General features: G+C 39.8%; 1 protein-coding gene across 1 annotated transcript in view; it reads left to right on the forward strand.

Annotated features, from left to right (window-relative positions):
• MAPK12 (mitogen-activated protein kinase 12) overlaps positions 1-16,532 on the forward strand; it is a 34,706-nt gene extending 18,174 nt beyond the window's left edge. The window contains exons 5-12 of the mRNA XM_068669640.1: positions 1,259-1,288; positions 2,634-2,681; positions 7,775-7,889; positions 8,542-8,613; positions 10,597-10,676; positions 11,416-11,494; positions 12,640-12,813; positions 13,635-16,532. Coding sequence (XP_068525741.1) covers positions 1,259-1,288; positions 2,634-2,681; positions 7,775-7,889; positions 8,542-8,613; positions 10,597-10,676; positions 11,416-11,494; positions 12,640-12,813; positions 13,635-13,705 — 669 coding nt within the window. The 3' untranslated portion in view covers positions 13,706-16,532. The remainder of the gene's footprint in view (positions 1-1,258; positions 1,289-2,633; positions 2,682-7,774; positions 7,890-8,541; positions 8,614-10,596; positions 10,677-11,415; positions 11,495-12,639; positions 12,814-13,634) is intronic.
• The last annotated feature ends 283 nt before the right edge of the window (positions 16,533-16,815 follow it).

The raw sequence follows: 16,815 nt of genomic DNA on the forward strand, positions 1-16,815 counted from the left end.
GCACCCATGGGTACTGAAGGAGTTGGCCAATGTTATTGTCAGGCCACTCTCCATCATCTTTGAAAGGTTGTGGAGAACAGGAGAGGTGCCTGAGGACTGGAAGAAAGGCAGTGTCACACCAGTCTTCAAAAAGAGCAAGGAGGAGGACCCCAGAAGCTACAGGCCAGTCAGCCTCCCCTCCATCCCTGGAAAGGTGATGGAACAGCTCATCCTGGAGTCATCTCCAAGCATGTGGAGGATAAGAAGGTGATCAGGAGTAGTCAGCATGGCTTCACAAAGGGGAAATCGTGCTTAACCCATGTGGTAACCTTCTGGGTCCTGCACCAGGGGAGGAATAACCCCAAGCACCAGTACAGACTGGGGGCTGACTGCTGGACAGCAGCTCTGCAGAGAGGGACCTGGGAGTCCTGGTGGACAGCAAGCTGACCATGAGCCAGCAATGAGCCCTTGTGGCCAAGAAGGCCAATGGGATCCTGGGGTGCATTCAGAAGAGTGTTGCCAGCAGGTTAAGGGAGGTGATCCTCCCCTTGGTGATCTACTCAGCCCTGGTGAGGCCTCCCCTGGAGTATTGTGTCCAGTTCTGGGCTCCCCAGTACAAGGGGGCCATGGAGCTCCTGGAGCAAGTCCAGAGGAGGGCTACAAAGATGATTAGAAGCCTGGAGCACCTGTTATAACAGGACAGGCTGAGAGAAATGGGCCTATTTAGCATGGAAAAGAGAAGACTGAGGGGAGACCTCATTAATATGTATTAATATCTGAGGGGAAGGAGTCAAGAGGATGGAGCCAGTCTCTTTTCAGTTGTGCCCACCATCAGGACGAGAGGCAATGGGTACAAATGGAAGCACAGGAGGTTCCGGTTCAATATGAGGGGACACTTCCTTACTGTGAGGGTGACAGCACTGGCACAGGCTGCACAGAGAGGCTGTGGAGTCTCCTTCTCTGGAGGCATTCAGAACCCACCTGGATGCCATCCTACGCGAGGTGCTCAGGGTGATCCTGCTTGGCAGAGGGTTGGACTTGATGATCTTCAGACATCCTTCGTCCCTTCTGTGATTCTGCAATACCAAAACTTACATTACAAAAATTAAAATGCTGTTTTAATTACATGAATACTGCAGCTAAAAAATCTGTGTAAGGAAGTAAATTTTTTATAATTTCAGATTACTTTAGCGTTATGAAAAAGTACTCTCCCCACTCCCCAGGCAACTTCTTAAGTTCAGAACCTAATTAACTAAAAAATTATTATTTTTTTTTACAGTATATTCACTCCTCAGGCATAATTCACAGGGTAAGTGAAAACAATATGAAATATGTTTATGTTCTGACAATGTGACTGCAGTTTGTGTATAAGCACGGTCTTAAGTCTGCCTGAACTTAAATTTATAATGTTTAAGTTTGTTTGTGACTTAGGTTTCTTGTTCAATAGAAACAAAAGGTGGTGTGGCTACATCAGCACAAGTTGGGCACTTTAAGCTGGACATGAAAGCTATGCAAATTGCCAGAATAAAGCAATAAAATGGCATTTTCATTTCTGTAGCAGCTGTGATCATGAACTAACTTTACAGTTGCTTAAAAATTTTCCAAGCTCTCTCTGGATGATACTTGAAGTTCTTAGTTCCATTGCAGCTCTTTGCGCCTTAGTTTCTCTCCAAAGCCCCTCTGACCTTAAAGCATTTGTACAAAACATCTGGATGACTTAAAAAGTTCAGAGAGAAGATTCCTCTGAAAGTCTTGTTTAGATTAGATCTTGTTCGGGGGGGGTGGAACTAGGTGATCTTTAAGGTCCCTTCCAACCCAAGCCACTCTATGATTCTCTGGTCTTGTCCTAACGTGGGACTAACTAAATGTTTGCAAAAGCTGAGGGAGAAATTATTTTTGATTTTTTCTGTTTATAACTGTGAATATATGTCACTGATATTGGAAGAACTTCTTAGTCATTGAGACATTGCCCTTTATTGCTAAACTTAGAAGTACACTTTTTGTACATCATTAGAAGCCTCTCCAGTAGTTAAAGAGGCATAAGGCATTTTTTTTCAATGTTGTAGTCACCATTCAATGCACATTTTTTGCTAGGAAATTCATTTTCTCACAGAAGACAGTACAGGCTCTTATGTAGAATCCTGTTTGATTCCATCAGTACTTGTCCTAGGTATAGCAGGGTATGTGTGGAGTCTTTTAAAGTATACTTTCATATTCAATGTGTATAATCCAGAGATAGTGGAGGAAATGTATTTTACTTCATCTCTGTATACATGAATCCTTAACTTTCTGGTGTCATTATTAAATACAGCAAATTTATGTCCAAACCTGACGCACATTAAGATGAATGAGGTTTTTTACTGACAATTATTTTCCTGGTTTCTAACTACTAAACAAACAAAAAAAAAAGCTGATTTGTCTGGGGGGAGAACACAAGGGAAAAAACCTTATTCATATTCAGGTTTGTGTGTTTGCTTCTGTTATTTATTACATTTAGTTTTCTAATTTAGATTTAAGAGATTGTTTTTCATGTTGCTGTTCTAAATAATTGTAGGAAAGCCACTTAGCCTAAATGAAATAAATACTTTTAAAGTGTGCTTTATTCTATTTGCTGTAAAAGAAATAAATAACATCTGTTTTAAATATGATTACAGGATCTAAAGCCCGGAAACCTGGCAGTAAATGAAGACTGTGAATTGAAGGTAGGATATGTTTATTTGAAAAAAGTAGCCAAATGTATCAGAAAAACACCCCAGAATACACTGAGGGCAACAGCTCTAGAAGTGCTAGCCAGTTTCAGCGGCAGGTAAGGATTTCTGTCCACAAGCTCAGAGGAGTCATGGAGAAGGGAAGAGAGAGAGAGATCAGATGGACAGTGGTAAACAAAAGTGACTGGAGACTGATCTTTGTAAATATTTTCCCATTTGTCTGATGTCAGTTGCCACAAGAATAATTATTTGAGAAATAAAGCCCTGAACACTGAGAAACTATTAGCCTCCATTTGTATGTCCTTGCCTGAAGTCAGTGTATGTTTCATACAACTGGCAGAGCTGGTGATCAGTTTCTGAGATCCTTACAGAGCCAAGCACAAGGAGTGGCTGTACCACAAATCAGAAATGTTGTGCAGGATGTCAGAGCTGAAAACTTGGAGTCCAGGTAGGATGCCCTGAGAAATTAGTACACAGAGTTAACAGGGAAGAGCTAAGAAATGATGCCAGGATGTACAGAAGATTGCTGGTAAGGAAGTCAGTGCCACAGGCTTTATTCGTGGTGTGGTTCGAGGGATTGGTGGCTTCAGTCCTTCCAGCCGGGTGACAAGCAGTGTGAGAACTGAAACTGAACTTCTTCTGGTTTGGCGTTTATGTGGCAGTCCACACAGTAGCTGTGGGCCCATGCAAGTGCGTGGGTGTAGCTGTAGTAGTCAGCCTTGTCGAGAAAGAATCATGTCATGGTTACAGCCTTATAAGAGCTGTGATGGAGAACTATTTTTATGACACGTTGCAGCTAATCACTTCAGAGAGGCATAGGAGGAGTCAAATAGTGCTCGCTTTGAACAAGAACATTGCATTTCTTAGAATGTGATTCCTTCTGCACTGTTAAAACTGACAGAATCAATTGCATGTAGACTACGGTGTATTTCATAGAAGGAATACACCAGTTTTGATTTTTGCTCTTAATTGAAGTAATAAGAAAAAAAAAATCATTGAAGGGAGACAGTTACTCATTCATCTTCCTGTAGTTCAGCTATTAACTTTTTTGCTGGTACACTGCAAGACAGGTGCACTTTATGGCATTTCTTCTATTACCTGGTTGCTGCTTATCTGGAGTGGGGCAAGTGTTGGCATAGACCATGCCTCCCTTTGGCTTCCACCTGCCTGGGCTTCCATCCAGAGCTGGTGGAAGGATGGTGCATGCCCCCACCCATTCATTCCCAGTATGGAAAGCTGGCATGCTCTCCTGGAGACTGGGACTGTAGCACCCATTGTGGAAGGTGCCTGTCCTGCCACTCCTGCTAAATCTTCCTTGGAAATGTTCTCAGAAAATTCCATCTGACTAATAATTCTTCTGGACGTTTGTCACCTCAAGCTTCCTTCTAAATCATTGAACTAAAATACTGAACCTGAACTGTTCTGATTTTATTACTCAGGTTCTCATCTGTGTTGGAAATCTTCCAAAGTCTATTAGAAAGGTTATTTGTACTTCAGAATTAATTATGCAGCGTGCCCTGACCTAGCAAAATTGCATCTATTTAGCTGTGTAGAATGAGTTTGTTGGAAAAAAAGCAAAATGTTCATTATCAAGTATGATAATGATCTATGTAGTGCTCAACACTGCTCATTTTACAATTATAGTTTATTCTCTCAAGTGTGGAGATAGGGGCCTCAGACTGCTTTCAGTCCTGTTAATTCAGTTCTTGTATTTAAAAAGATCATTATTAATTTTCTGGATTTTTTTTGCCACCTATCTTCTTTCAGCTCTAGCTAAGGGCTAATCGGAAAGTCTAAACAGGGCTTTTCAGTTAATTACGAAATCAAGCTATGTCTTCTGTCCTGTGCTTGAATCATGACTGGCATCTACATCCTCATAAAACAACAGGAAATTCAAATGGGGGCTTTTGTGTCCTGATATGTAAGTACACTTAGGTCTTATGGCCAAGGCTTTCGCCCTAAAAATATCAAAACTTTCTGGGAGTAGCTCTGTTATGTGAGAATTCCAGCTCTGAATAAATACAAAAAGTCCTAACTCTGCAAATGGGAAATACAGAGGAAGATCAGAACTTGTGAAGCACTCCCTTTATTAAATAAAATAGAAGTTGATGCATGAGTGCATAAACGTTTTTTATTTTTAGCATCTAACATACAAATTATATGCTTGCAAGCAGCTGTTGTAATGTAATTGCTTGCTCTTTAGAGACTGAGGAGAACAGACCTGAATGTTCAGGGTCCTGTCTTTTCAGAATTTCCGTATTTCAGACAAAAAGACATTGTCTTTCTGGCTTGTGCATGGGCAAACTGCGAGTGAGTCCCAGTGTAGTAAAAAAAATCTAGAAAAACCAGTTGTTCCCTCACTGCCCCCCATCTGTACAATCAGATTCTGAGATGCAATCCAGGTCCAAGACATTCTTTCATGATCACTGTATTTCCTCACTTAACACAACTTATTTTTCTGATACTTTGGACATTTTAGATAAGCTTTTAGATAAACTGAGGCAAATAATTCTATACCACGACGTGATTTAGTGAAACGGCAAGGAGAAGATGTAGCATTAAGCTTTAGTTTTTGTTTCCTGACTCTCAGGGCAAAATTACGCAGTCCCTGGTTCCATGGTAATTTCTGGTGTCGTAGACAGAGGAAATGTGCTCATTTGTAGCTAGGAAATACTGGTCGTCAAAAGGCAACTCCAACCTATAAACAGAAAGCAAACTATAAAATGTTGAGAAATGTGCATAAAAATACCAGGGCAGGGATTTCACTGTGATCTCTCTTACACTGAAACAGTTGATCTGTCTTTGGGTGTGAGCATTCCAGGTGTAAGCCATAGGAGTGACCTCGTCCTGTGAGCACACCTGAAAGCCAGTTTACACTAGCACAAAACCATCCTGCCAGGGTTATCTGACCCTTTTTCCCCTGTGTCTGTGAGCCCTGCAGCTTTCCCTGCATCAGCTCCAGCAGCTGTGTGGCTGCAGGCAAGTTGGGACAGTTCCTTGAATCCATAATTAGTTAATAAATAATCAGCTTTATTTTTCAGAGTTCCCCTTGTCAGATTCTCTCACCTGCCACACAGGACTCAGAACAGTGACAGTGGAGGGTGCCTTAGGGGAAATCACTGCCCTTTTTGTAGTCTTTAAGTTACAAATTATTTTTGGTATGGTTACCGAAGGCAAGTTTGGAAAATGAAGGTTGCTGAGTAGAAAGGGAACTTACTCTTGAGGAGCCATGGGGTATTTGCTCTGTCTTTCGTAACTCCTGCATTATAAAAGGGGGTTTAAACTTGCTTTGAAAATCTCTTTAGAAGTTCTAGCTGAAAACCTGGAGATCACACAGAGCATGAGAATAACACTTTTTTTGTGTGAAAATTGTTGTTAAATGGTAGCATGCTGATAATAAGTTCTAGCAAGATACATTTATTAATGAGCCTAATACATATTTAATGAAAAGAAATCCAAAAGTTAATGCATAAGGCACAAAAATCCTTGCTTCCATTTTCTGCCTGGATAAAAATACAGACCCAAATTCTGTCTTAGCTGTCTCGAACTCCAAATGTTCCAAGTCTTAGTTTGAAAAAGGCATAAAAAGCTGTGCCAGACTAGCCTTTTGACCTGCTACATGAGGTTTTGTTTGCTTCCACCCCTTTCCATCCCTCCCAGTGCTACTGGGAAGATGCAGTGTGTGTAGTATGTGTAGGCTGTACATGAAGGTGTGTATGTTGCAATTGCAAATATTTTGAGAACAGTAAGCCTTCAGTACCCAAAGTTTTGAGGGGGAATTTTGTCTGTAATCAACTGTATTTTATTGGCAAGAATAAAAATCTCTCCCTTCGCATCTTGTTCCTTTTTTTTTTGTTTAAATTGCTAGGTATGTTGTCAGTGGTTATGGGGAAGTTATGGAAATGATGCTTCGAGTGTGGCAATAAAGATAAGCCATGACCTTTTATACTCCTGATCTGTGAATGAAAATACAATTTTCCTTTCTGTTAGCACCAGGGAACGATGAAACTGCCATGTTGAAAAGTGAAATATTTGAAGATGTTTAATTACAGTGAGAACATTACAAACACATCACTCTGCCAGAGTAACGCACAGGTGCTCCTAGTAAAAACTTCTGATGTGTCAATATATGTGGAGCCTGCTACACAAGGAAACAAATGGCCCTTCATGCAGAACTGCTTATCTAAGTATCTACATAGGATGATTCATTTTGAGTAGACTTTTCTCACTCAAGACACCCTGCTTCTTGTTAGTAGCATAAACTTGCTAATAAGATGTGAACTGACTCATTCCAGGAGTGCTGCTCAGTGCTGGCCATGTCTTTTGGCACCATCTTCTGATGGTCCACACAGGTGGGCCTTTGTGTTAGCCGCTTTTGTAGAGGTTGACAAAAAGCTGTGACATTTATTTGTAATCTTGCTGCCGCTTACATTGCTATATCTAGAGGTAAGTATCAGAGAGTCTCAGAAACAAGCTAAATTGTACATAATCCTTTAAAAAATTGTACTAGCCTTGCGTTTCTTACAGAGGGTTGTTCTGTAGCTGAAGCAGTAGATTGGAACTCAGTGGGACTAAATAATGGTCACTCCCTGCACTTTATCCAGACTTTCAACGTAACCTAGAGAAAGCTTTCCCTTGTAGGAGTTACTCGTAAGATAAAGATAATGATGCCTCCTTACTTCAGATTATTATTGGAACACACTTCTCAATAATTGTGCCACTTGGGATATCAGAATAGTTGATGGGTACTTTTCTTTTAGCTCCAAGAAGACACAATAGCCATTCCACAGCTAGGAGTGAATGTGACCAGTATCTTCTGATTCATGAATTGAAGAAATTATTTTTTTCTTTACTGGTTTTACAGCTTTAAGTATTGCTATGGAAGTATCTAACAGGGAAAAAATGTAAAGCTCCTTGCTCCTTCTGTCTTGATTCTTAAAATGAGAACAAGACACTTCAAGGAGAAAAAGATGCAAAAATAACCCAATCTCTGCAGGAAGCTCCAAGTCCTTTATTTTCTGCATTTTTAAAATTTGTATGAAATAGATAACTGGCTCATCTTGGATGTTCTTTGTGCTTCACTACAGATTCTGGATTTTGGATTGGCCAGGCATACAGACAGTGAGATGACAGGTTACGTGGTCACAAGGTGGTACAGAGCCCCGGAGGTCATACTTAACTGGATGCATTACACGCAAACAGGTCAGTATCTCTTTGGAAAAGTCTTAATAGAGCTGACGCATTCAGTGAATCAGGCAAGGCCGTGGTTCTGAAGTGAGTGAGAAATTGGAGGTGGACATTACAATTTAATTACGAAAATCTTCCTTGTAGATAAATTGCAGACAATCATTTGGGGTTATGGTTTTGGTTTGGTTTGTAGGATTTTGTTTTTTTTTGTTTGTTTGTCTGGTTTTGTATATTTTCTAAGACTCACAGAAAGTTCCAACATGGTTGGAAACAAGCCTGCTGCACAAACTTGTGCTCTGTAGTGACTGATCTTTCTGCAAAGATGTGCTGATTACAACTCGAACAGCCGGGGAAATGGCAAAAGGGGGCAATTTAATGCTGGGATAGAAGTTTTTGAAAGCATGCAAAAAATACTTACCACATGCATGTGCTTGTTAGTGAGAAACTGATTCTGCCTAATACCAGATTATCTTCTGTTTGCTAATCAGAAAGCCTGGTAGTTTTCCCTGTACTGTTTATCATACTCTGCAAGGCACTCATTTATATTGTACCAGGCTGTAAAGATAAACATTACACTTCTTGAAAATATATTTTAAATTAAACTTTATCTACATTTAGATGGACAAATATTCAGTAACTTAATGCCACTGTTGATTTTTTTTTGCAGTTGACATCTGGTCTGTGGGCTGTATAATGGCTGAAATGATAACAGGGAGGCCTCTGTTTAAGGGAAACGATCGTATCCTTCCTCAGTGAATTTATGACACCAATGTAAGAAAATGATGAGAGGCACTGATGTGATACAGTAGGTCTGTTGAAAAACCGATGAGCATAAATTGAAAATAATATTATATTGGATAGCATCTTGTTATTTAATTAGTTATTTGGTATTTGCATGAATTTTGCACATCAGCAAATTAAAACTCATTACTGAACATTTTCAATAGAGAGAAAGAGATCATCAGGTAAAAGGTTCAGTGATAATAGCAAAGGTAAATATTGATGTATTTATGGTTTTTTAGTAATAGTTTCCACACCTGCAGAACACACAGATAAAGTTCTGGTGCAGTATATGGACTTAGGTGCACATGCTAGTCCATTTCATGCTTTTTGAGACTTTTATCAAAACATGTTATGTAAGTAATACCTAGTAAAATATTTTAGATTTACAGAAAATTTGGTCGTATCATTTCATTGCTGCGGAATTAAGAAAATAATTGAGATTCAGCCCTACTTCAAGCTTAGGTGACACTTCGTTGGCAATAGTGGCTGTGACAGACCACGTAAGAGAGTATTAATAGAATACAGCAAGAATTTTTAATTGTTTTGTTTAACAGTTTTGTATCTTTGACAGTTCAACCTAATCATTTTTCACTGCTTGGAACCTTGTGGTGTTCCAGTCAATAAACTGCTTATCTGCAAATACTTGATTATAGAATCACAGAATTACAGTTGTTTAATTTGTTTTATGTATATACTTCAGTATTGTGTGTATGGTTAGGGCTTTGTTACATGGATTGTATTATTCTTGTTTTGTGAGGTAAAACATAAAAAGGAAGACTGCATTCATAAAAAAAAAAGGAACTATGGAAGAGTAGAATGTATGGAATTATTTCAGCTGTAAAAGCTTTAAGTATGCATTAGGTCTTAACAAGAAAATAGTAAAATGCATGCCATAGAACAGCAGCTGGCTTACACGGAGCATTTCTCAACTAATGCTAACCTTCGGCATTCTGGTACGTAAATAAGGAAATGAGTCATAATTTTCAAGTTGTCCTGTAAATGTAAGAGTGGAAAAACTCATATTTTAGTTACATTGGATTGTGGGTATTTCAGAACTGTTGGATGAAATTATGTGTCCTGTGTTATGAATAAAATTACCCTAGCATAATTATAATGGTGACCTTCAGGCATATGGATCAGTATGAGCTGTTGTCAGGGAAATACAGCTTTCAGTTCAGCTGTGGGTAGATGAATATTTAAAAAAAAAAAAGTGATTTTTGGTTTAGTATTCTGAATAGGTTATCCTCCTAATTTGGTATGGTGGTGTGGGATTTTTATTTATTTATTTATTTATTTCATCAGCATGACCTGCCATTTGCTTTTTTCTTCAGGGGTTGGTGGAATCTGCACATACTTTGAGCTCTGACCTAGCTTTTAGCATCTCACCTGCTACTCTCATTGGACTAGCAGATGAGGTACAAAGCTGGTCTCTACTCCATTAGCCTCTAAATATGATGTTTCTTCTTTAAAACAGCTGGTGTTGTTGCTGATTTGTTCTGTGCTGGTTTAGGACACAGAAGACAGTGAGCATACTGATGCCTTATCCCAATTACTGATCATCAAAATATCAGCATGTGGAATCAAGCTAAGCAAGTAGGAAATGATGAGGAAGGGAATTATTTTTTTCCCTCTTGAACTTGCTTCAGATACTCCAATACTTTTCAACTGCTCTTGACCAAAAATATAGAGGAGGCCTGATGATGTTAGAAGAGTTTGCAGATGATTCAGTTGTGTGTTCCCAAGTTTTATAGTTTATTCTGGATGCTTTCAATGTCTTTGCCTTTTGGAAGAAAACTGGTGAGCTTTAACCTCATCTTTTGTAAATCTTCTGTTTAGTTGTTGTATTGTTATTTTTGTTTTATCCTCCAATAGCAAAGAAACACAATTTTTGCAAGTTTTCCCATGGTGAAAGACTTTGTTCCTTATTTCTGGGATTCAGATCTGGACCAACTCACAGAAATAATGAAAATAATGGGTACACCAACTCAGGATTTTGTGCAAAAACTGCAAAGTCAAGATGTGAGTATTCTGTTTCAGCAGTTTGTTTTTCATGTCTTCATTTTACCTAAACCATTCTCAGTTCTTAAACTGGCTGAGATAATACATGTTGACTACTGAAATTACCTATGGTATCTGCCTTACAATGCTTTCCACACCCTAAATAACTACTGGACATTAAGGGGAAATAGAAAATGATCAAAACACTGAAAAATCTGTATATTTAAATACTTCAAAGTATGCAGTGTGGAGCATATAAACAGTTGAACTGATGCATTACCTCCTTTACTGGAAATGCACTGAAAATATGAACTATTCAGAGGACCCAGTCGTTCTGTAGGTGTCTCTGACTTCTGCTTTCCTATTCCTGTGTGGATGTCTTTCTAGAATCCTTAAGCTCCTACTACAAAGATCCTAAAATTAATCATTAGGCTAACTGTACAATTTAAATACTAATGAATTACTGTAAATGATACACTTCTAGAGAATATGATGCTCTTTCAAATGATGCATACATATTTATTCTAATTAATATATTAGATATTGAGCAGTGGTAATGGAAACTTTACATATAATTTCTTAATCACAATTTTAAGGTGTGATTTAAAAATGTTTCTTTCAACAAGAAGGTGAATATAATCACGGTTTATGACAAAAAATATTCCATTTGTAAATGTGCTACCAAAGCGTTATTAAGTTACCTACTAAGCACATTGCAAAGGAGGCAAAGTTCTAATTAATTATTGATGTTTCTTTTAAGGCAAAAAACTATATCAAAAGCCTCCCAAAAGTCCAGAAAAAAGATTTTGCATCCGTCTTGAAGTATGCGAATCCTTTGGGTAAGACACTTTGTATGGATGTGCACAGTTTGTGTTGTTCTTGTGTTTGCATTGGAGGCAGCAGCAGTGTCAGTCATGCGATAGGTTACGTGGTGGTTCTCGTGCTATTCTACCTCTTGCTTTCCATAATTCATAATTTCGATTCTAGTGGCTGAACTTTGCCAAGTTTAGAACCTGCCAGGAATCAGATGATTCAAAAGAGTCAAAAAATAAGTAGTTTGTGCTTTAGGCTCCAATCCAGGCTATGCTTAATGGTTTTACTGGAGCAGCTTTCCCAAGAGCCGTGGGGATTTAAATATATGTAATAAATTTTTCTGTGTATTATATTTAAAATATAATTCTGAAAGTTCATTTTCATCTACAATAGAAATGCAGGCAAATGGAAAGCTGACATTTTAGTCATGGAATGAATACGTCCCGAGAAACATCTGTGCATTCCTGTGAAGAACTGGCTTGTATTTGGTGGATATAAACAGCTAGAAGAATGTACCAAGCGTGCGTGACCTGAGGCAGCAAGAGCTCTGAAGTGGCTCTGACCAAGCTTTATCCATTCCCCAATGACCCGAACACTCATGAAACCAGGCTTTATTAACATATAAATTAGGATAATTGAGTTTTCTGTATTTAAGAAGTCAAAATGATATATTCAGACACCGTAGGATTATAAAGCAGCTCTTACCATAGCTAATCTGCTGGCCTTCTTAGCTGCAGCAAATTCTACCCTTTTCCATGTAAAGAAATTTCTTCCTAGCACCTCTTTGGCTATTTGGCTGCTCCTTATGTAAAGAACAATTGCTCGTTGTCTGGGAGAGAAGGTTGGAGAGGCTGGACTTGTACTGTTAGGTGGATTGTTGGACTTGGTGATCTTAAAGGTCTTTTCCAACCAAAATGCTTCTGTGATTCTATGAATCCATAGTGTGGCAAGTGGTCATTGCAGCGTCCTGGCCCATGCTGCTGTCCCTTCCTCCTTTCAGGTGCTCCACCCAACTCAGAAATACCCTTACAAGACTCTTACAGAACGAACACCCAGTGGTTCTGCTTTGTAAATCTGTCTATATGCCTAAAACATCCCCAGGACAACATTACTTTGTACAAGCTGGAATCAGTGGCATGATTTGAATGCAATGTTATTTGCCGTTCGCTAGCTGTAAGCCTTTTGGAGAAGATGCTGGTGCTGGATGCAGAGAAGCGAGTCACAGCAGCTGAGGCTTTGATGCATCCTTACTTTGAACCAGTTCACGATCCTGAGGAAGAAATTGAAGCTGAGAAGTACGATGACACATTCGATAACATGGATCTACCGCTGGATGAGTGGAAGCGTGAGTTTAGTTTTGTGATGTTTTCAAAAATGGATGGATAGAAAGGCCATCCAAAAATGGGAATGTTCTCCTTTCCAGCTGGCTTTGTCTGCTTTTAAGGGAACAGAACAAGTAGGCAGCAGTAATATAAGAGAAACACTGCTGGTCAACCAATGTTTCCTTTTATCAAGTCATCCAGAAACTATTGCCAAAGGTTTTCTTCTCTTCCTCCTAACAATGGATCCTCTCCTCTCTTTCTCCATGTGTCTTCTTTCCTATCTTCTGCAATGCAGGAAAGAAACCATTTCCGTAACGTGTTCCTTACAGTGCATAGGACAGGGTGACAGATTCCTCAACTGTTGACCCTATAGGACTGCAGCTGTTGCTGGCCTTACTTTTCAGTTAGATGTTTTCACTCCCCAAGAGAGTCTGTCTCAGCAGAGATTTAAGTCTGAACCTAGTTTTCATCTTCCTTCAGAGATCTGTATTTTGGCACTGAGATGAGGACTTGATTACTAATTCTGCTGTGCTCCTAGTCACAGTAGTTTACTTTCTGGCCATATTGTCCATGGTGGTGTAATGTCAGTGCCCACACCCCTTGGAAAGCATCCACAAGATTTCAGTATTGGGCTACTTCTTCAAAACTGAAGTGGCAAAATGGTGGTAAAATGATCCCTGATTCCCTTACTTTTTGTACTCTTTCTCTTTTTTGCCTGAAGAGGTCTCAGTCTTCTTCACCTTGATCAGGACCTGACCATGCTGGGAGTTGCATCTTGCCTCATGTCTGTGCAGCTTCTTTTCTGACCAGACAGCAACTCTGTGTTTCTTCTGTTGTTTTCCAGGTATTACCTATAAAGAGATACTGAACTTCAAACCACCACTAACATCAGAGTCAAAGGAGACAGCAGTGTAATTGTATGACCTGGTCTTTTCAGAACTCAGAAGACAGCAGGAAAGTTGTAAATGTTTGTGATATTTCAGGTGTATAAAACTTTTATAAATAAACTGGATGTAACCTGTTTCATCTCCACTGTAAGAAAGAGCAGTGTCTTTTACTCTGCATGTGGAAGTGGTGCCTCTGGGATTAGCATCTCTGAACTGTCCAGAAGATTATTTCTGCCCACAGCTTCTCCCTTCTGCATGAAAGAATTCAGACTGTGATAATCCTCTGCCATCCTTGAAAGAGCAGGTAGGGCCAATTCTTCAAATCAGACGTGAGTACAAGTCAGCACTGTCAGCAAGCGGAGACACAGAGGATGTCGGTGATGTGCAGCGTCTGCTCTCCAGGGCTGTTGAACCATCCCAAATGTAAAAGGTATCAGTGTGACTTCCTCTGGAATATTTCACCTTGGTGAGCTGCCTGTGGAGGCTAATCAGCTTCTGTTTCCTCAGCTAGCGTAGCGAGTAGTGGAGGCACAGCCTGACTGGAGGCCTATTTCCTTTGCCTTGTCTGACAACCAGGCCTGACAGATTTATGCAAGAGGCAAGAAGCAGACCAGTGTCAGTGTCCTATTTTTTTTAAAGTAACTGGTGTGGTAGGACAAGATTTCCCAAGTTCACTAGGTGAGCAGCCACTTCATAAGCAATCATTTTCAAGAGTTACAGTGTTTTTATCTCAATACGGTGCAGTCTCTTTGTATAACAGACTGGGGATCAAGGATTTCCAGGGAGAAACTCTTTTAAGACATTCTGAAATGTTGTAAGCTCTCTAGCATCTTAGTGTAGAAACAATCATTGAAAAAGTGCATCTTCTCAGAGGACATGCTGGTTAGCTAATCAGCAGTGCTGATCCTGGAAATACAGCAGCACGCAGGTGGCATTGTAGAAAATAAAACGAGGATAAAAATATAACACTGCAGCTATTCATGCAGCAAGCTGTCTTGTTCTTGGTGTGTGGAGGTGTTGCCAGGTGCAGAACAACAACCGTTCTTTTTTTCAGCCTTTTGAAGTCATCTTACCTGGGGGGGAGCCCTCAAACCTTCTGCTGGGAGGTACCTTACAAGAAGGAATCAGATTCCTGATGACCTACAGGGGGATGCCAGATGCTTCACAAGCTCCTGTTACTGTCTGGCTTCCTTTATTGTATTTTCCTAGGTGCTTAGTTCATAATAATCTCTCAGACATGGGAAAAATAAATTAGCAAACCTTTGGAGCAGAATTTCTTTGTGAGGTCACTTCTCTTTGTTAAAGGTAATCTCTTTCAAATCGACTGCTTGGACATGGATTATTCCCAATGCCATCTGCTGTTTGTGGTGTGTTGCTGCTAAATGAAACGGTTGTGAAGGAAGACAATTTATATTGTGGGTAATAACTGAAAAAGAACTAACAAATTACTTGTGGTTTGGGTGGGTGGTTTGTTTGTTGTTTTTTTTAATAACTAATTTAAACCAGACATTTAATCAAGGCATCGTTGCTCTGTTTCTTTCCATGAATGTTTAACTTAAACACCTGTAAATAATGATGTTTGTTTAAAAATTATTCACAATAAGCATTGATTAATGGAGACAGGCACCTAGAGAGACTAAGTGGTAACAGAAACCTTGAATTATTGATGTACTTGACAAGTTATTAAAAACTGTAGGTTCAGGAATGCATGATAAAAAGCAGTGAATGCAATTTGGAACAAAACATTTTTCCACCCTGGAGGTCACTGAGGAAGGCACAGTTGGGTCACCCCCATTTTGCACTATTGACTTTCTGCTTGGGCTACACTTTCATGTTAAATAGGAGCTTTTTCACTTACTAAGCGTTTTTTAAGATCATGCATCATCGTGGTCCTCTTAAAAGTCATGGAAGAAAAGTGGCTGTTGAAATGAGCGGGTTTTGATAGAGCCAGTCAAGGGCTGGAAAGAATGTCAAAACTTCTTTGGAAATGCCCCCTTCATAATTTACATGGAATTGCAGCATCCTAACTTGTAGCAAAAGTCTAAAGTCTTGAGGTAATGCACATGGCTCAAACATCAATCAGACTTTTAAGAGCTTTTTTTCTCCATTGCAAACCTAGTTTGCTTTTTCTTCATAAATTCTTCAGTGGGCATTTTACACCATACACACACCCTAGCTCTGGCGAAATCAAGCCCTAAAAACCTCCAGTGGCTATGGGGAACTTTGCCTCTTTTAATCTGGACTTCTTTTAGTCTACTTCTGCAGAAGCAGCTAGCCCACATGAGAAAGAGATGAGAAGATAATGTGAGGTTTCTGTCTCTGTCTGGGGAATACAGAACTCCTGAAATAACTGCGGAGAAGATCTTGGTGGATGTGCCAGAAAAGACAGACGTACTGCTGTGCTGTCTAGTCAGTAAACAGTTTGTAAGGACAACTAACAAACACGGGAAGTTTGGTACATCTTGGCGTGATGGTGCTGTGAGGAGACCAGAATCTGAAGAGACTGCTCAAAATAGAAGTAGAGATTATTAGTAAAATAGCTCATCACGAGAAATGTGAGCTGAAGGCAGAGCCGTTTTGCATGGGAGGCAGCTGCTGCTTCAAGGGGAGAGACAACATTTCCTAGCGTTTTATTTGCTGTTTCTACTGGTGCTAAGCAACTCAGGAATAAGAGCCCAATTTCTGTTTGCCTTAAGGAGAACTGTAAATATGTTCTGCATGCACTTGAAATGTATTGTCGAAAATAAAGGTTGGGGTTTTGTTTCTTACACAATAATGGTCTTATTCCCTGTGTATATTCCCAAATGTGTAATCAGTACTGAAAATACTGAGTAATTTCAGTATCTGGGGACTGCGTGAAACCTCAGACTGTGGGGACATTTCATGTAATATGAGCTGCTGATGTAGTTTACTTTGGAAGTCAGTCAGACCACAGATCCCAAGCTTTCTCCCCTTTTCCAAGCTGCACGTCGGCCACGGGGCAGATTCGATTGTACTGCTGCCACCTGATTAGTTCCTAGAGCATCCTGAGTGTTGCCAGACATCCCTGCTTTGTTCTGGAGGATGGGATTCGCACGCTTAACCACCGCTGCGTCCCTCAGCTTGGTTTTAAAGGCCAAAGTCAGGTTGACAGCCACC

Source organism: Anas acuta, chromosome 1, assembly GCF_963932015.1.
Source record: "Anas acuta chromosome 1, bAnaAcu1.1, whole genome shotgun sequence".
Classification (NCBI taxonomy): domain Eukaryota; kingdom Metazoa; phylum Chordata; class Aves; order Anseriformes; family Anatidae; genus Anas; species Anas acuta.